This window comes from Paralichthys olivaceus, chromosome 15, assembly GCF_024713975.1.
Source record: "Paralichthys olivaceus isolate ysfri-2021 chromosome 15, ASM2471397v2, whole genome shotgun sequence".
Lineage (NCBI taxonomy): Eukaryota > Metazoa > Chordata > Actinopteri > Pleuronectiformes > Paralichthyidae > Paralichthys > Paralichthys olivaceus.
In genome coordinates, this window is record NC_091107.1 from 3,566,158 (window position 1) to 3,592,120 (window position 25,963).

Sequence of the window (25,963 nt, forward strand, 5' to 3'; positions counted from 1 at the left end):
GAATAATTGGAGTTTGCTCGGTGCCACTGTGAGTTGTTTCCATGGGGACGAAAAATGTCAGTTCCAACATGGCTGTGACGTTTCAGGCATGACGTTAGAGAGAGAGAGGGAGAGAGAGAGAGAGAGAGAGAGCATGCATCAAACCCTGGCTGGATATCATCAGGAGGTATTTTGGTGATGTCTTAACAGGACCGGACCATTATGACTCCGGTAATGTTGTTTGAAGGTTGCAGGGCAGGACTGTAATAAAGGATAAATTATACTTTCCACATCTGCTTGACTGCAAGAGGCGGAGAGGGTAATTTTAGGGGCTGTGTTATTTTCCGCTTTGCTGCCAAGTAACAACCATCTACAGGTATCAGGAGGTTAATGTTTTTCTTTGTTTTGCCAAATTTCAAATGTAACCGTGATAGTGAGGTTAAATTGCTCAGTGGTGCTCAAATCCATCTTAGGTAAACAGTTTAGTGATTTTTTTTTTTTTTTTTATCCTCCACAGCTGAGCATCAAAAGAGGTTTATTTTCTCTATGGTTCATTTGTTGTGGACGAAAACAGCCTCAAATTGAGGTTGAATTCAGCCCTTCAACCTCGCACTTACTGCTTTATTTATTTAACTCAGATGTGCTGAGTACAGAGGCACAACTGCATATTTTAACATGAGCTATCCTCAAGCAATACTAACAAACTCTACCATCGAAATACGCCAAGTGCATGCGCTCTGTGCCATGTTCCTATCAGTACGTCACCTAATTCCACATGTATTTATGGAGTAGATAAAAATAGCTGAAGCCAAATTGCTCTTGATCTTATTCTGAAATCTATCGGATGTTAAATTGGTAAAAAATTAAAAATATAAATCCAACAACTGCTTAATTGGATTAATATGCTCTGCTCTCAATGTGCCAGCAATTTGCTCAGAGATATAATCACAATGCAGCATTGATAGAGTTGTTTGAGGGCTCGAGTAATCAGCAAATAATCAGGTAGCTGATTCACTGTTGCCAAGCAATTATCGATAAGAGAAGGTGCTTTGTCTTGAGCAGAGCTCCCGCTCTCTGTCCTCTATCGCCGCTCGCCCACTCTCAAAATGAAGACGTTATCTAAGGGTGGTACTTCCTATCTGCTGCACAGCGTGATCCTATTAGCCGGGCTGAGAGCGTCTAGGTTTGCTGCTGAAGGACCGATACGGGAGAGTGTTAACGTCTCCTCTGTTCCAGCTCCGTTTCCTCAGCTGTCGCCGGTTGTTGAGCGCGTCGCATGAAAACTATCAGCGAGGTGCAAACAGGTCACTTCATGGAGGCGCCTCAGTCCTGATGGCTTCACAGTCAGATCCTAACTTATGGTGCCTCACTGCAGTTGCTAATTATACTTTGCGTTTTATGTGGGTTTCTCTACATTTGCAGACGGTTTGGGTTTCAATGATTGTAACTGTACTTTAAGAGGGAAAGAACAGAAAATCATTGATTTTATAGGTTTTTTTGGAAATGTGACCATTTTTAACCCAAAGAAATTTCCCAAGAATTTTTTTTTTTTTTCAGTGTTTTATCGCTTGAGACTAAACATGTACTGGAATGAATGTCTTGTTATTCCTATGAAGCTGTTAACATGACTGATATTCCACAAATATACAGATTTTCCCGACAGCCATACACACTCTGATGATTGGAAAACAGCCTCATGACAAACGCACTATGGTTACACCACTTTATTGCCTGATGGAGGAATCATATCTTGTGTTATATCCAATATAATCTATTATATCTTCAAAAATGTTTAAAAACATGGAGCCATTTGTGGCTTGCATATTTTTCCCAAAATTCCATTTGAGATTATATTTGGAATATCCAAACACAATATGCAGTTTACATGATCCATAAAAAAAACAAATCGGAATATTTGTCAAATTCCAGAACTGAGTCATCTCAGTCCAGACGAGGAGCCTCCAGGTGTAAAACAGGCAGGTCACAGGGACTCAAGCAGTCAATGAGGCCCCACAGCAACACTGATAACAGAGTGAGTGAGTGGCTTCAGGTGAAGGAGCCTCTTTGGACTCCTCCTCATCATCAATCCATAGCAACGGTGCACCGCAGAGCTTTCAAGGATCCAGGGTCACAGCTATAAAACCCCACCAGTATCCGAGGCCACAGCGTTTCCCAGCACTCAGGGAGAAAAGCATACTTCACTGCATCCGTGAGTAGTTGCTCCGCGTTGTGAGAAAGATACGATGAAAGAAAAACAACACGGGAAAACAATCATCCCTTGTTTTAGCCTCTTGTGCTTTACAATGACGATGCCGAACATGATGGCTCAGAGTAAAAAGGTTTCCACCGTATGGGTTCACTTCAACCCGGTGAGTATGTCGGAGATTCTCGCGTCAACTGCAGTGAGAGGAAACGTATTTTCATCAAACCCAAAATAATATTTTCAGTCAAGCTGCACCAAATTGCACACACTCATCAATATCAGTCAAATAAACATGCCTGAGTTTAAAGAAATATATTATTATTTTCTGGGAAATTGATGAAAACGTCAGGAAAAAAACCCTCTGATGTTAAAGAAAGTGGAAAATAAACACCTTGATCCGCCCTGTTTGTCCGGGTCCTCGCCAAAGACGTAATGGGATCTGTCTCGGCCCACGTCTCATCCGTCCACCAAGTTTTGTAGAAATCCATTTGGTATTTCTTTGCTGAATCCCGCTGACAAACAAACGGACAGAGAACAAATCACCCCCTTGGCAGAAGTGGTTGCATTTTCCATTGGAGCTGACAGTATACAGTGTGGTTATTTATGTTGCCTATAGAGATTGTGTGCCGATTAGACTGCGAGACACTGGAGTTTTTGTAATTGCTGCAGCGTCTCGCAGTAAAACGTTGCATTTACCTTTTGTCACGAGTAAAACAGGCAGAAAAAAAAAAATAGCAATTTAACGTCGCCATAAAAACCAGCACGAGTTCCCTTTAAAACTTAAATGGATATCATAAAAGACCTCACCCCCCAAAAAGAGTGTAAACGTGACATGAGTACAACCATTAGATTATAATATTCTGTCAGGCTGCAGATTCCTAAGGGAGGTTTCTCGCTGGAAGATCCTGGAGATGCTGAAAAGAGGAGGAAATAATTATATATTTCACGATTCCTTACTCCTGCACTAAAGGAATCAATGCGGCCCTGCTCAGTCGGATGAGTCCTATGCATCCTTTTCATGCAGAAATGATTTGATTCAGACAACAGTGTGTATTTTGTATGAAAAGGCTTCAGAATCCACAGAGCAGAGTTGGTATAGATTATAAAAAACAGCTTTGTGTTGGTGAATATTTTAATCCTTTGAGGAACATTACTCAAGCTCAAACTAGCAGACTGCCTTGATTTTGCATTGATATGCTTGTTCCGCAGTTTTTTTTTGTGTGAGATCCGCAAACAAAAACCCTGAAGGTAGAACCGAGCTTGTGCTCGTGCCAGCCACAGCAGGATGTCGACTTCATGCACATCCAAGACGCATCTTGACGTCTCCATTCAAAGGCAGTTTGCAAAGATGACGGCTTTCATTGAAGCAGAATCCAGGATGTTCTGTAGTTTATGCACCACAACGTCAGCACGATGACAGTGTGGGAAAAAACGACTTTCTTATAGTTCAGTGACGGAGGAAGTACTCAAACATTTTACTGAAGTACAAATACATATGTTTTCTACTTTAGCCAATCCCCTCTCGTTATATATATCACCTTTTATAATAAAAAAAAAAAAAACAATATGTTGTAAACATGAGTGGAAAAAATAGATGGATAGAGAAATATTTCATGTAGTTAAAAATAAAAATAAAGTTAAAATTCACTTTGTTATATCTCACTTCTTAGCGGGAACCCCCTGAAAAAAACCCTTAAAATAACTATAATCTTTATTTCTGCTGCTGCAGATGCTCCAAAGATCCTGGGTGTGGTGATGACGTACACGTGGGAGGGAAACGCAGCCAACATCAGCTGCGATGTGGAGGCTCACCCAAAGGCGTCCATCGTTTGGTTCAGAGAAGACCTGTTGCTGCCCAGCGCCAACGCCACCAACATGAAGATCTACAACACCCCAACCGGCAGCAACCTGGAGGTGTGCAGCTCACAAGAAATGCAATCTCAGGGCTTTTGTTTCAGAGCATGTCAGCATTTAGATAATATCACAGCTCTAGTCTGTAGTTACAGCTCTTTACTGATAAAATCTACCATTAGAGGCGTTTATGCTTTTGTTGAGTGTTTTTTGACCTTTGAGTATTTGTCAGTTTAAAAGGAATTTATATTTACTACTCATGAATGAAACAGATAAACTCACCTCGACGGAGAATTAAGTGAGTTTCACTCTTTTCCTGGTTCTATCCTTTTCTTGTTCACTTGCAGCTCATCACCACATCACGTCACCTGATGTCTTAACTTTTTTACATTTTATTTCTGCCCCTCAGATTACCCCCGACTCTGGTGACTTTGGGAGCTACAACTGCACGGCAAGAAATGCAATGGGCACCGAGCACAAGGAGTTCATCCTCATCCAAGCAGGTTTGTTTACTGATAAGTTAAAAAGAATATTCTCATTCGCCCGGTGTCTTCTCCTCACCCGTCCTAGGGTTGTTGGGTTAGCCGACACTCTCCAGCTTCTCTTGGGGGATCCCAACGCGTTACCGGGCCTGTTGGGATATGTAGCTCCTCCAGGGAGTTCTACGTCTACCCCCTCCACTGTCCGCTAGTTATTGCCGCTTGCATTCGCAATCTCATTCTTTTGTTTCAAGACGTCAGAGCTTGTGATCACGGATAAGGGTAAGTTTGATGACAGCGGTCCGGTACAACGCCTGCATGGCTGCTGATGCCACACCAACCCGTCTGTGCATCTCGCGCTCCCCCTCCCCCTGAGACTCCTTTGCTTGGGGCAACAACTTACTCTGGAAGTCTTCTTCTCAAATTTAAACCTGCAGCCCCTGAATAACTGTGATCAGTCACATTATCAGTATATGATGAATGAATAACATCCACCGGCACATTTCAAGTCGTACGTCCTGATTCAACCACCCTCAACTAAATGATTGTTCCAAGGTCAAGTTTAATTCCCAGGCCTTTTAGAGCTCGGCAGTAAAACCAGGAGCAAGGCCCATTACATGTTATGGATACAATTTTAAAGTCAATTCTTCAGGCAGTCAAATGGGACAATGTGTGAAATATATATTTATATATATGTGGTGGTTATAGACACTGACCCTGCTGCTCAGCATGAGGCGCTCCCAGCACACAGCAGGCAGGTAGTGTAGGTAAATGTCCAAATTGCTCTGGAACTGTCCTTTAAGCCATACAGATTGGTTTTTGTCAGCTTCATTTGGTATGCTAATTGTTTTGGATCCATTAGAGGAGGTAAGTCTCTCAGGATCCTGACTAAATACAGTGTGTTTAAATTAATTGGACTGACAACCTCTGCTGCCACTCAGTAATGTATTGTCGGCCCTTTGAGATGTTTTCTTTTTGGCTTTCTCATTTGCTGCATAACTTGTCAGTATGCCTGAAGCGTCTCCTTCACAACAGAGCCGGAAAATAAACCCTTTAAATACAGTGGGGTCTCCTTTATAGGTTTATTTTGCAAGTTTATCCATCAATGTCTATCCTGAGAAAAAGAACTCCGCTAAAAAGGTCTTTGTGTTGCATGATAATCGTACACAAGCCAGAAATGACTGTGTGGGTGTATCATCACTGAAGGATCATTATCCGTTGTGTTTTTTGTTTGTGGCTCCAGGAAGTTTGCAGACGTAGATGAATTGATTGGTGGTTAGTTTATTAATTTGCCATTTAGCGTAGAGAGAAACATCAAGTGTTGCTTTGTAATGAACCAGCGTTGAGGTTCCAGTGTTCAAACCCCAGAGGCTGCAGTGTTCATTAACAACCTAACAGCCCCATCGTGATCAATGGAATAGACAACGTACGAACGCTGTGCTTCGAAGGAGGTCAGTGCAATCAAAGTGGTTCATCCCTTGGAGAGCATGAGCGTGATCACTACATTTAAAAAAAAAAAAAAAGAATCTCTGCAGCTGATTGATTTCCTCATAGATTTTCTATTAACTCATTAAGAATCATCCCGGGGACAAATTTGGTTCATCAGATTTTGTGCAAATTGGAAACGGAAGCAGTGAACAGACACCTGACACATTGATTATCATGGTCAGGTCAGGACAGGTCCCCCTGTAGCGTGAATGAAGTACTACAGTGTCGTCAGTCGACTGCTAAACTCTGCAGGCTGTGACCCTCAGTCTTATCATCAAAGTGCACAGCAGAGAAAGCTGTTGCTGCAAACTCTGGGCTTCAGGGCAGAATAGAGGAGCGCGGTGCAGCTGCGTTGTGAAAGCTGCTGATTTGGAGCATTAGGTGTTGCATTGACTGGCTCCTGATGCTTTTAAACACAGGAGCGACACTGACAGCTACGTTGTTATTTTAATGGATTAAAGCTTCATTTCAAAGGTTCAAGCACAATAAATCATCACATTTTAACACTGTGATGATACAATATGTGTCTGAGGAGTCACATTGTGTTTTATAGATAGAACATGGAAAGAAAAAAAAGGGGATTTTGAGTAAAGTTGTATTTATTCAGAAAGTTTATTTATAAAAGAATTATCAAAACTCAGGAATAGGAATCGATAAAGCATGTTTAATGAATCAGCAGCTCGTGAACGAAAACACAGATATGCTGATGGATTCAAGATGCCGGTGATGATAATCTACTTTTCTATTCAGCTGGGCTGAGTGAGACATGTTGGACTCTTTCAATGGTGTCAAGAGAGAGAGGATACACAGAGATAGAGGCCAGGAGCAACAGAGATGTTGTTACAGGGAAAAGTTGCTGCTTCTAAGTTAAACAGTAGGTTGTTTAAATTCTCGTAAGAGTGTATGAGCCCTTTGTGAAACTAAGATATCTGTCCTGCATTTATTAAATATAATACTGGAGATTGCATTTTTCGTGCCAAGTTGCATTATGTCATATTTCGAGTCTGTTATTGAATGTTATGTTTTTCTTTCCTCTGCTGCAGAGGTGCCATCATCGCCAGAAATTCAATATGTGGAACCTTTCTCGAGCACAGCGGTGGTCGTGTTTGAGGAGCCCGACTCCACTGGAGGAGTGCCCATCATCAAGTACAGGGTGGAATGGCGTTTGCCCGGCCAGGATTGGACTGGCAGGGAGTATGAAGCCGACGACGGTGAGTCATATTCTCTCCTCGGCTGACGTTCATGGGACGTTGCAAGTGAAGAAATCTGAGCTCGATTGTAGATTTACAATCATAACTGGAAAAGAAACACACAGACAAAGGAAAGACAGTGTCTCCGCACTGATTGGATTGGACGGACACTGACATTCCTAAAGGTGGGACACAAAGTAAAAGAAAATTAAAAACTAAAACTCTGGACCAATTGTTGAAAATGTCTCTAATGAGTCCACTTGACGAGCAGATCATAACAAAATGTCCTAATGAGCTCTATTTAGTATCGGAACAGAACAGAAGCACCTACTGTGATGAGTGATGATTCAGTGTTGAATTCGTCCGTGAGTCACCACCACTCACCTTGATTTCCACAGAAAAGACACAAATTGTTCTTTTAATCAAGTGAAGTGGAATCGAGGGACGTTATTAGAGTCTCTGTTAAGGGTCAGTGATTTCTGTGGTGTCTTCAGACGCATCACAACCATCAGCTCCCCCTCCATTTTTTTTTTTTTGACTCCAGCTCCCACACAAAGAAAATATGAGCCAGAGCTGAGTCGTGCTAGCAACAAGAGTTAATCCAAACATGACAGTAGCTGGTGTCAGGAGGGGGAGGTGGAACACAGTGCAGCCTAAATGACAGTCTGCTCAGACACTGACAGGCCCCAGATAATATCCAGCGTCCCACCGAGGGTCCGCGGCTCTCACAAATCTGGATGGTTCTTGTCCTGCCACATGGGACGTATCCGTCAGCGGGTGACAGGCTGCACTGTCAGCACCGAGGCCCAAGAGCCGCCTGTCACAGAAAACACAAAACAAAACACACATGCACCCACACAGTAAATGTTCCCACAAACACAGATCACGTCACCTAATCCACATCTCAACATTAACTAAAGCCTTTTCCAAAAAAAAGTGCAAACATGTCTTCTAGTTTATTTATTATAAGAATTTTGATTTGGAAAATCTGGATTATAGAAGATTATTTAAGATGCAGATCCAGGAAGGAAAAGGAAATGTGTAAAAGCAGCAAAAATGACTGAAATGTTATAATAACAAGTGTTTATTTCAGTATTTTTCCCAAAATTGTTAAGCAAATAGACAAATATATTGTTACTTGTCGTTTTATGACGACAGCAGAAGTGTTTAGTAATTTGTAAAACATGAAATAAATGACGTCAACTAATTCCACGACCAGATAAAAACTAACAAGGCTTGTTCACAACATATTATTTTCAGTCTAGTCCTTTAATTGTTGTCCAAATCCACACAAGTACTCACTCCAGGTTGCAGTAGTAGTACTGCAGTGATACCATGATTAACTCGTACTAAAATCAGGATTTAGTCAGTCCAGTGCCGATAACCTTTGAGTGAAGCTGAGGGAACCAGGCTGTGTTAATCACTGGTGAATCACTCCGGGCTGCAAATCTCATCTGAACATGACTGGTTTCCGCCAGTTGTGAACACATCTGCACGGTTTCCCCCCGAGCGGTCGCTTACTGCGTGTTTCATTCCAAAACGTCCTTCTCATTGAGACATTAACCTAAAACGCATTCAGAATTATTTCCGTGTCACAATAATCAGGAAAATGTTTTTTCAGCTCTTTGGGGTCTGAATTTGTTTTCATCCGTGAAATTACCATTCTGTGTATCACACTGTGAGACATCAGCTGAGTGCCCCCCCCCCCCCCCACAAAAGTCAGGGAGCACACTTATGTATAATATGTGTGTTTGTATTCTGATTGAAATATCAGTGGTTTCTACTCATATGCAAATCACCCTCTCTGTCTAATGAAATGTAACCGAGTACATTTTAATCCGGAGAATTTATTCTTTTTCCTCCTAAATTCACACTTTATGGAATTATTTAGATTATACGTATTATATTTGAAATGATCAGAATGTGAACATTTATTCAACCCTTAAAGAGCAGCTTTTGTCTAATAAACCAAACACCCTTTGTGTTATAATTGATCTTTAATGTTATTGTCCCACATATAATTAGACTTTTCCTGTTTTTATTGGCGTGTGATTTTCATGAAGTTGCTCTGCTTTGCCTCTGGACCCGCTGGCTGATGTTGTACCCCTCCATTCGTACTATTCTGGGCTGTTTATATGCAGCTTTGCTCCCATTTCAGTCTCCAGGAATAATCCCATCAGGATAATATTGCAGTGTACCTGTGGTGACCCGCCGACTGCTGCATGTACAGGACAAATAAAAAAGTGTCAGCCAGATGTTTCTGTCAGTGCTGGAAGTTTAGGAGATGAGTGACACTGAATAATCCATGACATTAACCAAAAGAATACCTAGATGTAAGCACGTGTATTTGTTTGCAGTGTACATTTTCATCTAAACTCTATTCCAGCGACCTGCCGTCATCTTTTCATCAATGCTGAACGAGCACAGTGAATTCAGTGTTTGCTTCGTTATCCTGTTTTCAGCTTCGGCTTCCTGGATTAAACATAATGTAATTATAAAAATAAACATGTTGTATCACACAGAATCAAGAAGATGCAAAACAAACCAAGGTCTTTTCTGGTGGAACTGGTTCTTATTCTTAATCTATATTTCGTTTTTTTGTGGTTAAAGAAGTTTAGCGTGTATGTGGTGACACGTGGGGGCATGAATAACACCATCGTCTCTCCCAACAGACACGAGCAAGATCACCATCGTTGGCCTGAAACCAGAGACCACCTATGAGCTCAAGATGTCCGCCATCAACGGCAAGGGCGAAGGCGAGAGCAGCGAGGCCAATACTTTCAAGACGGAGCCAATCCGTAAGTACCGCCCCTCGCTACCCGTGTCCCTGTTCTGAAGTCAGCGCTCCTCTGACCCCGCCCAACACTTTGAAGCTAATTCTCACTTCCACCGCCTGCTCATGTCTAGCTGAGCCCAGATGCTTTCACCCCCTTTGCTCCTCTTTTCTCACGCCAAGCCCCAGCGCAGAAGGAACAGTAATTCATGAAGCCAGCGCCACCGCTAATCATCTTCGGTAATGGTGTTAACTTTGCAACGTGTGACCCTTGCATTCATCCTCCAGCCGATCTCTTGCAATTTGTGAGTCAATCCTCGCCTCCCTCCGTTTTTTGCAGAGCTTTGCTTCCCAGACACCGAGTCACGTGATGTTGAGAAAGCCTTGTGCCTTTCTGGAGGCTGATTTATACTTCAGTGTGAAGTGGCGGTTCTGTATTTATAGTTCAGGGACAGTGATAACATGTCAGTGATGAAATGTTGGATATTTCAATCGTGTTTGAAGGAAAAACCTTAACCGAACAAGAGAGCTACAAGGAGAACACCTGCTTCTCAGGTATATCAGGGGAGGTTTTGACCATGTTGCACCTGCACCAGATTACTGGATTTTCTTCTCATCTTCTGCATTTTCACAATTTCTGTTCTTCTTGAAAATCCCAGCTGTGTTAGTCATACTGCAGCATCTGTAACCTGACAGCAAAGAGCAGGTGTACGAGCCAACAAGAATTTGGCAGCTCAACACAACATGCGTTCATTTTGTGTTTATTTATGTGCAACCGTGCATGACGCAAAACTACTTACTGTAGAATAAAATAAGGTCCTATAGAAACTGAGTGCAGCTCCACAATGTACAACAAAGATCTCTTGGATCTAGTTCACGCTCGTCTAGTATGTGTTTAATTTAATGGCTAATAATTATAAAGACGTTTCACCTTTTATCCTGTGCCCTTGAGCATCTCATGTTAAAATACAGGATGGTTTTGCAGCTGTTGCTCCATATGTGTCCGTGCACAATGTTTCATGGAAGGGTTTGGGGTTGGTATAACGTAGAACGGTATATATGGAGACTGGAAGTCATTGGGGAGGAGGAGGGTCGCAGCTCGTCACTGAAATGACAGCTGACAGCGAGATAGGAGAGCAGATTTAAAGTGGCAGCGGCATGATTGGCTAATTGAGATAACGGCTGAGTCTGATTGGATTACTGTAAACACCCAACTGTCAGCCGATTACAAGAGGCAGGGAGAGAGCTGTGAATAAATGGAACGCAGAGAAAGTCCTCCTCGTTGAACTTTCACTCGTCTTCATGAGGACGGTATAATCTTTAAACGGTGAGATATATTTGAAAAAGTCAGCACAGTGTGGAACTGTGCTCGTTTTAATATTGATGTGAAACTGGGTTAAAGGATAATTCTGCTTCTTACTTTTAGAGTCGTGCTGTAATTGTTTCAAAGCTAATTTCTAATTTCTCATAGGAGGCCCGATTATAAAACCGGTTATAGCGGAGCTATTAGTTTAGGTGGATTATCTAAACCTCTTTATTTGTGGGTCAAACCAACGTGAGCGCGGCTGATGCAATGTTTGTCATTTAGACAGATGTTTACAGCTCTGCTTATTCTTCTGTTTTACTTTGGTTTCTGATTCTCTTCAACCCACATGAACTTGATGAATTCCATGTTCTAATTACTGATGTGAAAAAATGTCCAGACAAAGAGAATGTGACTCTTTAACCATCCTTCTTTTCACTGCAGTGCTAGTAAACCCAGACAACAGACCTATTTTCATTCAGCATCATCAGTAAATCTTTGTTTTATTTTGTAGTCGCCTCCGTCTCGTGCTTCTGTCTGTGCTTCATCACCCCACCGCTTCTGTAAAAACCGCTCCTCTCAGCATCCTGCTCAGTTTGTCTGAATCCCTGAAGCTGCACGTAGAGCAGAGTCACTCTCCTACTTCAAGAGACTTCACAGAAAAGAGAGTTTTCACTTAGGAGTAGTTTAACTTGTGCGAGGTTAAGCTCAAACTTTACTGAGAGTATCATTTACAGAAATGAAATGAAAATGGATGTGGAGGAATGAAGCTTAGATTATCATTTAATGTGCTGTATTACATTAGGAGTAGCACAGGGGAAGATTGGCAGCCGGAAACCCAGCGTCCTTTAAAGAAAACACTGAATCCACCGTGAACGACGTCTTATCCGAGTGTGGAGCCATTTAAAAGAGAAGTTTCTTATTTGAATAGTTATAAATGTTGGAGGATTATCAAAGTCAGAGTTAGCTGCGGAGCGAAGAGGAGCGAGGCAGATAAAGAAGTCAAATAAGACACAATAGCAGTGTGTAAATGATGTGGCAGGACAGAGCTGCCCTCTTTCATTATTCACATTTCTCATTTCACTGTTTTTTTTTTCTCTCTTTCTGTGTTTCACTGTTTTGTCATCATGGTTTTCCATCTGTTCTCTATTCCATCGGACCTCTCAGGGTATTCTTTCACAAGTAAGTTTCTTTTCCCTGTCTTTTGTTTTTGTTTTATTTCCCTCACTTCCATCTCCATGAAATGAATCTGCTTTTATTTTTTACCATTCCCTTCTCCATTAAAACTTCTTTAAAACGATTGAATAATAATGTAAATCTACTTAAAAAGAAACTGACTTCATCACGTCTTCCACGTAAAAAGTTCCACAGGAATCCTCACCCACCGCCCCAGAGATATGATTTTTCCTCCCTCTTGCATAAATACCAGTTCTCATTCATGACCTGCTGTACTAATTTTCCAGATGGCAGTGTATTCCTCTGCTTTAATGTGCTTTCAGGTTTGTTTAGAACTGTGATAGATTGATGTGACATACAGCCTCTAGCATGTGAGTTATTTTGTGCCGTCGTCCTCGGTGCTACTCTCGCCGGTAACATTTTTATTTTGGTGTCTCTCTTATAAAATATATTGGACTTCCGGCAGCTGCTCAGCTAGAGTGTTATACAATAGTCTTCAAAGAAGGGACTGTATTAAAAGATAACCAAGAAGAATACAGTCATATTAACAAACCAATTCACGGGAATTAAGAATACTTTCATGCAGTACCGTTAAAAACATTGGATATAAATGAGTATGAAAGCTGGAGGTTTAAATATTCAGGCTTTCTATTGCTACGATATTCGCTCCTGGACTGCTTTTATTTTTAGATTAGACTTAATTAGACCTGACGACGGTATTGTCTGAGAGGTCACAAGGGAGAACTGATACCTTCCTAGTCTCTGTCGCAGGTGGAGAGAAACTGCAGCTCAAGAAGAGTTTGTATTCTGCATGTTGCTCTTAAACCCCCAGGACTGATTCTTGTTTATTTTAGGCATCAAACACATGGACAGAGTACAGCGGGTCACATAGCTCGGATTCCGATTTTCAGCGAGTGCGCAAAGTTGTGTCCCAATTTAGGGAACCGCATCCATCACACTTGTTTACGAAGGCCAGGCCTTCATCTAAGCCTCCATAGACTGAATGAGGTAGTTTTACTTGTCAGCTTCGTCAATGGCCCAAAATGAATCCGCAAATAGTTCGGGCCAAGACGGCTCGACCGATGGGAGCCTTTGTTGCTCCGGAATAATTGTGCGTATATTTGTTGGCCACGTTTGAAGGAGCCTTCAGAGTCGCACTTTTGTGACGTCATCAGTCTACACATGAAGCCTCAAAAGAACGCAGCCCTTAAATTAGTAAAAAGGTATAAGTAAGTAAGGATAAAAAAATCTATTGCGTCTCAATTCGTCACACATGCATTCATTGCATTCATGCTGACAAGTATGGCAAGGTGCAGTGCTCCGTACGCAGCCACATGGTGCACTCCATTAAGCGTGAAGTCACAGTGCGACTTCCAGGGAGCGACTCCAGATCAGAGGCCAGGGCCTTGGTCGAGGGCAGATGCAATATAGTTCTCAACATCTATCTTTTTTTTTTACTGTGGGATGAAAGTAGATGAACAGAGAAAAGATTCTCAAAGACAAGAAGAACAGAAAACAACAACTGGAGATAAACAGGTTTAATATTGGGGATATTGGGGATATATTGGGTTTTAATATTTGTCTCTAATCCTTAATAAGTTTTAAAATGTGCCATTTTTGATGCAGGCAATCGTTTCCTTATGTCTAATGTGTAATTTCTGCAACAAACAGTAACCAGTGTGTTTTATTAGGACTTCATGCTCTGACATTTCTCAACATTTGATCATCTGTGGACATCTCTGGTCTCTGAATTCTCCGTATAGCTCATAAGAAACATATCATTTTAAAGAAACTAAGCATACTGCATGCTCCTGTTCCCGCAAGTTTGAATTCCCGAATACAAAACTTGTGTGTAGTCTGTACTGAGACAAACCCTATGTCACATTATTAGTTATTTTCCCACAGGAGAAATTCACCAAGACAGAATAAAAAAAAACAGAAAGTAAACAGAAGTGACCGAGCACCGAGTCGCTCGTGTTGAGGAGAACTCCAGCTCCTCTCACCATGTTTTCATCTTTCAGTTTCGTCAGCGATTCCACCCACTACCTCTGCCACCAGTCTGGCCAGTAGTGAGTATTTGCCAGTCCAGCAGTGTGCAGTGTGTCTCTCCTCACCTCTACCTCTCTTACCTGCTTGGCCTCACATGTAGATGTTCACTTATTACTGATGCGGCTCATGGGAGGAATCATACCTCCTCTGTAGAGCTGAATCAGTTGGCAGCTTATTAGATTTGCTAACACCGATAGATTTGGATTTTTACTAACATTCGCCGAGGACATGACGTTTTTTCCTAACAGTCTGATTATAGTTCTAATTGTGTGGGTGAGATATGATTAACCCAACGTGCCTGTTCATGAAAATCAAAATCACAGTAGAGACTCTTCTGATTGTGGCGTAATTAATTTGGATGCACACTATATAACATATAGAATAGACTATGTTCAGTTTGCTGCGGCCTGTTAATTTGTGTCCGAGTTCAAGTCCGGGTTTATCAGTGGCTGCAAAACAGACGATGTACGACAACATCAATATGTCAAAAAATCACTAGACCCATGTTTTTGTTCCAAAAACACAAAGACGTTGCGTATTGTACGTTTAAATGCTATTTTTACGAAGAACATGACGTGACAAAATGCTCCACGGCAACAAGTGACTGTATGTTCACGTGTTTGAGTCATTTATAGTGATGACACTGTTAAATCCAACTGAAAGCTTCTTCTATCCCAGGAACTATTTCAGGCTCCTTTAAATGAGTATTACCGAAAAACACAACATCAAATGTATTTCCAGTGTGAAAACTGCACCTCGTGGTAAAACCTGCAGTGAGGATATTGGATTGTACACTGGCAGTAGTGCTTAGAATCATTAACATTGATTCTTCAGGGATCAGCCATTGCCCTTAACTCTATTGATCTAAATTTAGTTCTTCATTCGTAAGCCTTTTTGACAGGTGCCTTAAATCTTCTTCAAAGAAGCCAGGTACCACCTTGAAAAAATATTTCCTCCCTCCATCTTCCTACAACCTACAGAATCTATTTCTTCCTCTGTTATATATCGATGTATTTTTATTTTTATTTTTTATCAAAACCACTCTGGCTCTGAATTCTTTTGAAATCCTCAGACTGATACAACCAGGAAACAGACAGAGCCACACGTGCTTTCTGCAACCGTCGAGGTAACAGAAGGGTGAACGATCAGCAACACTTAGAAACCCCTGCTGATATTTAATGACCAGTGAAATGGTTATTGACGGGACCTCAGCTGTCTGAATGCTGAGTGCTTTAATTTCTCATTCACGCAAAACCGAGATAACAACGTGCAAAACAAAATTGCTTTTTGTGCGCGGTCACCGGAGAAACCGCCACGTGTGCCGCTGCTTCTTTAAACCGTTGAACTGTTTGGAAGCTGTATGCTCTTGCAGTGTTTTTTAACCGGGTCCGCCCCTTTGAACACACGTTTGATGACATTTGTCAGATAAAGCCTCGGCAGCCTTCGAATCCAATTCTCTGAGGACGCCGTTGTTCACAGGCCTGTATGTGCTCCAGCAAATGCTCTGTGTTTTCCTGCAAAAGCATCACTCAAGCACATCACACAGGCTTTTAGTCCGTCATCTGATGCAGACCCTGTTTCTCCTGATGTTTCATGTGTTTGTGATGTTTTCTGCCGTGTTGTTGCTGTGTTTTCATACTAAGTCAGCATGGATTGTACTTTAAAAGCTGCAGAGTTGCCTCCAGTCTTCCCTCGACCGTACTTTCCAGTTTGCATCTCATTATCTTTTGTTTAAATTCAGATCCGGGCATTTAAGTTCCCATATTGAAAAATAGCTGTTGACTATGTGGAAGCAATGAGGTAACTCTGGCTGCACAGTTTTGGTTGTGTCATAAATCCACAACCTATGACACACAACCAAAACTGAGTCTGCAACCGCTTCATAATTTCTTCTGTGTATTTATAAAAATCTGTTTTAAAATCAATTCATGTTTTTCTTTTTGTTGTTTATGTTCCTTTTGTGTCATTTTGTCTTTTAACATTTGTTTCTGTTCATTGTGTTTGACATGTTTTCATCATTTCAAAAATGTTTTGTATGTTTCCCATATACCCCCCCCTCTCCCCATGACCCCCCCCCAACCCCTCTTTTTCTATATTTTCCTTTGAACCAATCACGTGCGTGCGCATCATGTGACTTTGTCATGTGGCTCTTGCATGGTGCTGACGATGTCGTCTTCGCCGGCCAACAGAAGGTAACTTGTTTTTTCGTTTGTTTAGTTTTTAGATCAGCAGCGATCACGTAGAGAGCTTTTCCTAAAATTAGATCCTTAGATGAGACGTTAAAAACACTTTCAGTGTTTTTTTTTTTTCCATTTGGCCATTTCTCATCCACCGCAAACATTTAGTAAACATGCTCCAGCAGTTTCCACCTCCTCCGGTCTTCTGAACACTGTATCCTTCATCTCACCAATGATGCCTTCGCCCATTTCCCATTATAGACCATCATAGGAGCAATGCAGGACTATTTCCTTCCTAGTGCCTTGTGACAGATTTAAACCACAAGCAATGATTTAAGAATAACTCAAGATCATGAACAATACATTCAGATATCTTATTTTCGATTGCTCTTTTCCACAGTCATTTAAATTGGACACACTAAACGTATGATACTGCAAGGCACAGCAAAATAACTTTTTAATTTCAGGTGTAGTGAATTGCTGAATCATGCAAACATGTCATTATAATTGGGCTCACACATTTCATTCAAGATATTATTATACATTCAGAAAATAACATACGACAAAGCAAAAGCAACATTTTTGCCAATTTGTGGTTTTAAGGTGTTTCAAGGTTTTGCTGTTAAAACAGTGAAACTAGTTCCATTTTAATCATCCCGTCATTTTTATGTTTTATTCCCCTGATGTGCCTTTTCTTTCTTTTTCTCTACATTTTACCACATTCTCCCACAGTTCTATATTATAATTATCCAGAAATAGTTTCACAGATTTGACTTTGTCCAACCAGCTGATCTGTTGCTACATGAGACTTTTTTGTGATTTATCATTTCGTTATAAATGACACTCACACATCACAGGAGCAGCTTTACAAAAGTGCCACTGACTGCAAACTGCACTGCACGCACGGGTAATCATAGCAAACCACAACCAGAGCTCATTGTTCTTATTGTGCGGTAGCTCACAGTGTTTCTGACTGATCGGACTCACAGCATGACATTACTGCAGCATGCAAGTCGATTTCCTCTCGTTGCATCCTTCTTCTCATCGTTCTGCTGTTTCTCGATGAAAACATTGGTCCTGTTTGCATGTGTGTCTGTCTCTGCTGTCACCTTTACTCGGTTCTCCTGTTCACACGAATACAGTACACAAAAGAACTGTGTTAAGAGCTTTTAATTAACTATATGCAACAGTACTCGCAGTATATACTATTTAATAGAATATGGGATAGGATCGTGTTCTGAAATTATCTGAAACCTGAGAAACTAGCTTGGATTCTGTGCTGAACCCAGAATCGGTCGGACTCACATTTTGAGATATGAATCTTTCCATGAATTGTTATTAAAATAATTATTGAAAAAAATCTATAAATTATATTTTAGTTAAAAAAAATGTCATTGTCCTAAGTCTCCTCTTCCATACGAAAAATGTTTCACCTTAGTTTCCAGGTCAATTATAAATCAATGACAATTGCATCTGTCATTCGTGATTTAAGGATCTGAAGCTGAACTGTGTGATGCATTGCATAATAACAGAGATTTGACTGTTACATCATTCATATTATTTCCTCACAATGTTTAATAATGGTTAAAAAAAAACGAAATAGTACTTTTACATATTATTTTCAGCATCAAATATTGCATGGTAGTCTAACCATCACGACTGACTCGATTCTAACCACCTGTCTCTCAATGTAAGCTGGAGGATGGGGGGGGGTTATTAGATTGGGCCTCATGTGGAACCACACGTGTCACAGTGCGAGGTCACGTGACGTCACTCCACACGTGTCCCCTCCTCTCCAGCCTGCATGTCGGAGCGTCTCACTCTAACCTTCACTTTCTCTGCTCTGCCCTCAGAAAAACTCACCTAACCCAGAATGACGCTCTGTGGATAACAAAGTGTTACAGCTGCTCTTACTAACTGTTTTATTCACTTCCAGCATCTGTCATGCTCACCCCCTCCCCCCCGCTCCACCAGTCTAGTGATGCAGGTTTCAGACAGTGCGCTCCGATGGAAACAAAGTGCCTTAATGCATATTCATTTAATTCATCACAAGCTCTGACACTGATGTTTGAAATGTTAAATATTGATTTTGAAGTAAACAGTGTGACACTCTTGTCTTTGCTCGTGCAGACCTCCACCGAGGCCCATTCGACAGCCCCCTTGTGAAACCGCCTTTTAAATTCTCTGGATCTCGTTTTTTTTTATTTGGACGTGCACCAAACACACTCGTAAATATCAGTCCCTTAAACATGCCTGATTTCTTTCATCAAGATCCATGAACGAATCTCTGATAAATCAAGGAAAATGTTGAAAAACGCCTTATCTCACAACGTTAAAGAAAATTCTTGGATCTCCCCCCTGATCTGGATCCGCACCAAAATATAATGTTTTCTTCACGGACCACATCCAAGTTATGTGGGAATCTGTGAGGTAGTTTATCATGCTTTCAAACCAACCAACCAACCAACCAACAAACAAACTAACTAACCTTTTTGGCGGATCTAATTATAATTACACAGAATAAAGTGCATGTGCTTTTTCTGTTTTTCTGCTTGTGGGGCTGTTTAGATTGTTTGCACAGAGTAAAAATCACGAGATAGTCAGTTTAACAACAAAACACCAAGGCTAAATGTGTATGTACATAATTGATGACTGTGGCTTGTAAGTCCTTCCTTCCTTCCTGTTCAGTGGCTGTAAACTCCAACATCTCTACACAAACAAAACGCCCAGAATTCCCCTCCCACCATCCTATGTAAATGTTATTAAAAGTAATAGAGTAACAAATCCAATCAAGGCCTACAAGCTCATTATCCAGCGACCCAGCCGTCATTACTCAGGAGGACAGAGCAGATAATGAGGGGCCTCGAGGAGAACAACACCTCAGTCAGTGAGCCGCACCGCTCCCCTCCTCCTCCAAGCTGCCCTTAAAGGAGAGTTCCACCCAAAAAAATCTGTCTTTGGTTATCAAACGGTTGAGGAGCTCGTTAATGAGTTGATCGTTCAAGCGAGTCCGTCAGCTGATGTGACACTGCTGTTTAGAGAATGTAATTGTTTGCTAGTACCCGTCCAAAACGTACAGGAAAATATTTAAGGAGACATATTTTGCTCATAGTCACGTTCATCATTTTCAGGACAATGCTGGACTGAGTTTTCTGTGGAGGAGAGGAGCTCCCTTTACTTTGCAGATCTTAACATTAATAAAAAAAGCTTTTTGAACAAACTGGGAAAAAGCATCACGTCTCCTCTAATTTGACAGTTTCTTGATCAGAGTTAAATTGTAGCAACGGAAACTGCTGTTGGTTGGAAACACGAATCGAACATCAATCTCCAACGTCAAACACTTTGAGACCCATTCAGCAACCCTGACCTGCAAACATTGATATTTATAGCTGGTCACACAACTTGAGTCCCTGAAACTATAAACCTGTTCCGGCCACCGCTCGGCTCTGCAGGTGGTGAGAGATTGATGATCAGAAGACAGATGTGGGTGGAATATCATTTGAAAAAGCTAAACGTGGAAATATTTATCTTAAAGACATGCTGTTATTCAACGAGAACACGAACTGTGTTAATAGATCATCGTGGAGTGTGCGATCAGTCATCATACGGTCGCACGTAGCGCTAGAGCCGATGGTCGGCACATCTTTGGATTTGAGACACTTGAGTTCTTATCCTTTAATGGCTTTGAAGAACCACATGACGGCAAAAAACTCTTTTATTACACGGTGAGTGAGACCACCTCCACATCTGCACTGTCCTCGGAGCGTTCTGCTTGTTACAGATTTGAAAAATCCCCTCAACACAACGTAGGTTTTAGTCGACACAAGCACACTCGTATGCAGGAGGAAGGTTGGACAGGTTAGACTGGAAACACATGTCGCTGCAACACCTGCACTAATGACTGCTCACTCTGACTTCTTGGTTTGTTCTGTGTAGGGGAACCCAGTGCTCCCATACTAGAGGTCAAGGTCCAAAACAGGGGCAATTCTCTTACGGTCAACTGGATCAAGCAGGACGACGGCGGTTCACCCATTAAACATTACCTGGTCAGATACAAGGCTGTGAGTATCCCGGGCAAGGAGGTAACCTGGTTCCACTTTGCTGCTCTGCAATGTTTTTTAGTTTTTACCATTTTTTATAAAATACTCGTGGGTCATAAATGCAGCTGCCAACAACTCCAGAGCACATTAAGGCCCCTTTCATGGATTTCAGTTCCCTTTACAATTTGCACCTTCTAAAATATATACTTACTTCTACACAACCATAGTTTTTACTTCTCCATAACTGTTGTTGTCCCCCCCCCCCCCCCCCCCTCCCCTACCAACTTGGAATGAATAGTTTTCATCAGGGACATTGTCAACAGAGAGGATTAGTGTCGACGGACCAACCAGCGTGTCGTGATTATACACTGGCTTCTCACCAGTGAATACTGACAGCTGTGTCTGATTACACACAAAGACACAAACCTCATTTCTGTGGGTGAAAGCTTTGTCCCCAGTGAACCTCAGCATGAAAACAACGTGCAGCTTTAAACTACTTGTTTTTAGAATGTGTCGCACATTATGTTGTGTTACATTTCTAGAAATGATCTGCACCTCATGTGGATTTCAGCTCTGGAGTTGTTGGGGGTGTTGCAAAGAATATTGATATTGATCCTCTACTCTAATAAAATAGCAAACGCACAAATGTTCCTTCCCTTAAATGCTCGAGAAACTTTGCTTCCCTCACATAAAAAACAGTGAAGAGGTTTTCTACTAAGTTTCGATTTTAGCAAAAGGAACCATACCTGACCCTCGGCCTGATATCTCAGATTATTGTACGTCATAGTCGCTCAAATTTGAATTAGTTTGGAAAACTGGCATCTTCTATAAACATTGCATTCCTTCTTATAGACAGATGCTTCAAAGTGTCCTTTGGGCCAAGATAATCTCTGGTGAAACACGAGGGAACTTTTAAATTACGTTGTAAACCATGTAGTATATTAGGTTATCATTTTTTCTTTTATCTCTGAACAGCTTGAAAAATGGGGTCACTTTCAAAATGTTACCCTCACCGCTCTGCTTCTCTATGAATGACCCCAATTTCACTTGGTGACCAAGATTTAATATTTACCCCCGTGCGTCCCTTCCTCAGAAACAAGCGTCCGACTGGAAGCCAGAGATCCGCCTCCCTCATGGCAGCGATCATGTGTTGCTGAGCGGCCTGGACTGGAACACAGAGTACGAGGTTCACGTGGTGGCGGAAAACCAGCAGGGCAAGTCCGAGCCCGGCACCTACGCCTTCAGAACATCCACAGAGCCCACTACCGTCCCAGGTACAAACTCCCATAATCCCTCTCTGAGCATCCGCACACATCAGCCACAGTGAACAAAGGCTCCCACCGTGACCAGAGAGGCTCCGATGGTCGGATCCTTGTAGGTGCTTATTCACAGATTAGTAACTTCAGGGTCTGACATGAATCATCTGTCTCTGCTGTACACAGTAGTGCAGTGGGTAACTAAGAGAAAATACATGATGCACCTCCTACTGAAATGAAAATCAAAGACTATATAAAACCCTGAAATGTTAGATTTAGACAAATTATTTCCTGGGAAATGGTGACGATATTAAAAGAAGACAATCTTTCTCTCAATCTTAAAAATAATTGGAAAATGTAATTGTCTTCCCTGATCCATCACAAACTTTCTACCAAGTTTTATGCTCAAACACATTCAGAGGGAGGTACACATGTGTTTATTGCAGATACAGTATCTGTGTCTCTCCTGTCCTACTGGAGAAATACATTTCTGTCTCTTTACAAGCCCAAAAGCCATTTGATCACATTTAAACTTGTGCTCACTTCACAAAATTCCAGATACCAGTCTGCAGTAGCTCAACAAAAGCTATAGCGTCCTCATGAAGAGCAGAGGAATGGCTGCTGTGTTTTTAGATAAAACAGGTTCTGCTCTTCACTCAGCTGGTTTTCACTGATCCAGGTTCAGGGAGCAGTAAACTCAGAGCAGGAATCAGTCAGACCCGGAGCATTCTGACACCAAACACTACTCAGGTGGTCACGGTCCGTCTTCGTTCTGTTGCTGTGTGTGAGGTGCACGTTTTAACTTGGGCTGCCTCCCCATCGCACTGTTCCTGACCCACGGAAGAGGTGGAATGATCTCTTTTTATCTTCTATCAAGATTTAGGTTTTTCTCTCTGTCTCATCCTGTGTTTCCTCAGTAACACTTTTTATTAAGTTCCACTTTGTCACCATGAACTAGTTGCTTATCAGACATGCAGAGAGCATGGCATCTTGGATGAAGCACTTATTAATGTTGTAATCCGCATAACCATATTTTACAACCACTAGGACATTAAATCATATATATATATATATATATATATATGAGTTTTTCATTTATATATTTAAAAATCATACTACTTTCTATGGGCCTGATCATGTAGAGTCCTTGAAAACACAATAAATATATTCTTACGCAACAAAAAAACTAAATAACAAATGTCAATAATATCTAAATAACTCTATCAATAAAATCTTTACACTTCAGAATATATTCTAGGTTCCTTATTCTAGCTTCCTCTCCGCACTTCACTGTCAGTCTATTAAAGCTCACACCTTCTACAATCAACACATCCTCTTCTAAAGTGACGGAAGTCTGTTGAGATCCACTGTTCCCACTCGGTGGTAGAAGAACAAAGCCGGTACAAATGTCTCTTTTAATAATGGAACACTCCAGAGATTTAATTTTCTTTTAGTTTAGAATAAAGTGCTGTTAATGAAACGAATCAAAACAGAACCACTGGGGCTTTTATTCTGCAGCACCTGGCTCGTCTCGGGCAGGAAGTGTAATAACGAATAAGTGCGCTTTAATATATGAAGTGTTCTCCTCTCCTCCATCCTCACCTTTACTTTCCTTTCTGCACAAAAGAGATCTCAATTGCTTTAACCGTGTTTTCTTTCAAAACGAACAGAACATAAAAGAAGCTGTACAATGACTTCAATATATAAAACACGTTTCCTCAATGTCAGACACAACTCATAAGAATGAATTATTATTAAATAAAAATGGAAAAACATGTTGTTTTACTTAATCTTAAAGCAAATTTAAAAACCATGAAGAGTTGCACATGCTTGAGAAAGCACATGCTACACGTGTTGGACAAAGTTTCTAAATGAGAGATTTCAGAATGGCTCATTTGCTCAACAAGTACATCACGTGTGTGTTTCTGGCACATGGACGCCGAGAATAAACTACAGTCACAATAACTGAGAACAACGACAGAAAAATAAATTAAACCGGTAATTCTTACAATACAGTAATAATACCCCTAAATCCCAAAACTAATCTACGGCTGAAAATAGTCCTCAACAAAACCCTGCTCTCTTTCGTCCTGTTTGAATAATTCATGGTTATGGCTGCAGCACCCAGCTGTTGCCCTGAGATTAGTTGGCGTCTTTTTGAAAAAGGAAAGTACATGTGGTTTTTTTTTTTTGACTTGTTGCTGAACATTTACAACCTCAACAGTTTGGGGACGAGAGCCACGAACTCAGTCTGACTCTGACTCTGAGATGTGCTGACAGTAAGAATGACCATCAGAGGGCGACTCCTCTGAAGAAATAGAAGTGACCCTACTTCTCACTTTATTTAATAACGTCACAAAACAATTTAAATGTGAGGCTCATGATCTCAATCTCCAGTATCAAGTCTCCTTCAACATACTGTGTGATTGACAGCTAGTGCTGTCCAATGGATGCAGGTCGCAGGTGTAGGTGGGCGTTTAGTTTCAGTCAGGCTCCACCTTTCACGTGCTACTGATCTTAAAACTGTGGGATGATGGAGAGAATAATATATTTTATAAAATATAATTTTGTTTTCCAAACAAAACACGTCACAATTTACCCTTAAAATGTATTTATACTAAATAGGCAGATTTAGTATTTATTTAAAAGTCTAGTAAAACTTTTTTTAAAATTAAAATGTTCTTTTTCTAACTCCCTGTTTGTCTCACTCATTGTTTTCCCCTCATTGTTTTAATTTCTATTGTCTCTGCCTCTATCTTTCTCTTCCACCAGTCTGGTTTTATCAGGGTCTCTCACGGATCAGGGGTCTGACCGACCACAACATGCACTGTGTGTGTGTGGCGGTGTGTGGGTGTGTGGGGGTGTGGGGGTGTGGGGGTGTGTGGTCTGGTTCGGTGGGGACGCAGCCCGTACTGTCTCTGCATGGTGCCACTTCCAGCTGGATTAATTTTGTCTGTTGTTTACTGGAGACCCTAGAAAAGCCATCGGCTGCGTGTGCATGGCACATACAGAAACCAGTTATTTTCTTTTTGCCCTTGCTGGGCCTCAGCCACATAGCAGTGGGAGGTTTGGATCACTCATAATACAATCAGAGCTGAAGTTCACATGAGCTCCGTCCAAGTCAGTCCTCCTTTGATTCCCAGAAATACTTTCATATCGTGTTTTTTGATTTTGTTTTTTTTTTTTTCCGAGTTGCTGCCGTTTGTTTTCCCGTCACTTCGATGCACCTGGGAAATTGCTGAGGTTTATTTTTAGCTGCAACATCTGCATTTGATTTTAGGCTTCACAGCTGTTTTTGGTAACGTTGGCCTAAAACAGCTGCTCTGTTGTAAACAATTACACCGGCTCCATTCGCTAAATTGGCGCAGTGACGCAAGTTGTGAATGCAGCGTCGAGGTTGAGTTTCAAACCGTCTGCTTGTTTTCTTCTTTTTCATTTTTCCAAAAACTCAGGCAGCAGAAACACATCGATCAAAGTGAATTGAAGTTTTCTAGAGTCTCTGAAAACAGTGTTAAAGCAACACTATGTAACTTTCACTGAGCCGCAGCTCACCTGTTGAGCTCTGACTGCACAGCCCCGCTCACTGAACGGCAGATGTTTCCCATGATCCCCGGCTTCCTGAACCAGAGGAGCTGCTGCTGTAACAAATCCACCAAACTCTGTTTAGAATTCTTCCTATTTTAAAAGCTTCCTGCTGAAAATTGGAGATTAAAAGCAGATTTTTAATGACTTCTGAGTCTTTTTGATGATCAGCTGCGGCTGATTCTGACAATTGAAGCTGCAACTATCAGTCAGGTTGTACCAGCTCAGAAATAAACCTATGTTAAGGTTCAAATGTTGCATAGTGTTGCTTTAAGTTATTTTGGGGGAAAAATCTGCTGAATCTGTCGTGTCCAAAACCTTTATTTCATTTGGCTCGGTGTGATTCTCTCCCCTGCAGATACAGCTGTGCAGCATTTACACGCCTCAGACTTGCATAAAATAAAATGCTGCCCAGCT

General features: G+C 41.3%; 1 protein-coding gene across 9 annotated transcripts in view; it reads left to right on the plus strand.

The window, feature by feature from the left end:
- Window positions 1-25,963, plus strand: part of ncam1a (neural cell adhesion molecule 1a) — a 217,837-nt gene that overhangs the window by 170,801 nt on the left and 21,073 nt on the right. For 4 of the 9 annotated variants that reach the window (XM_020097380.2, XM_069539666.1, XM_020097381.2 and 1 more), the window contains 8 exons: window positions 3,912-4,096; window positions 4,443-4,536; window positions 7,044-7,211; window positions 9,863-9,988; window positions 12,434-12,448; window positions 14,464-14,511; window positions 20,605-20,729; window positions 21,802-21,982. In XM_020097380.2, the coding sequence (XP_019952939.2) occupies window positions 3,912-4,096; window positions 4,443-4,536; window positions 7,044-7,211; window positions 9,863-9,988; window positions 12,434-12,448; window positions 14,464-14,511; window positions 20,605-20,729; window positions 21,802-21,982 (942 nt within the window). The remainder of the gene's footprint in view (window positions 1-3,911; window positions 4,097-4,442; window positions 4,537-7,043; window positions 7,212-9,862; window positions 9,989-12,433; window positions 12,449-14,463; window positions 14,512-20,604; window positions 20,730-21,801; window positions 21,983-25,963) is intronic. The other 5 variants (XM_069539667.1, XM_069539668.1, XM_020097382.2 and 2 more) reach the window with 2 other exon arrangements.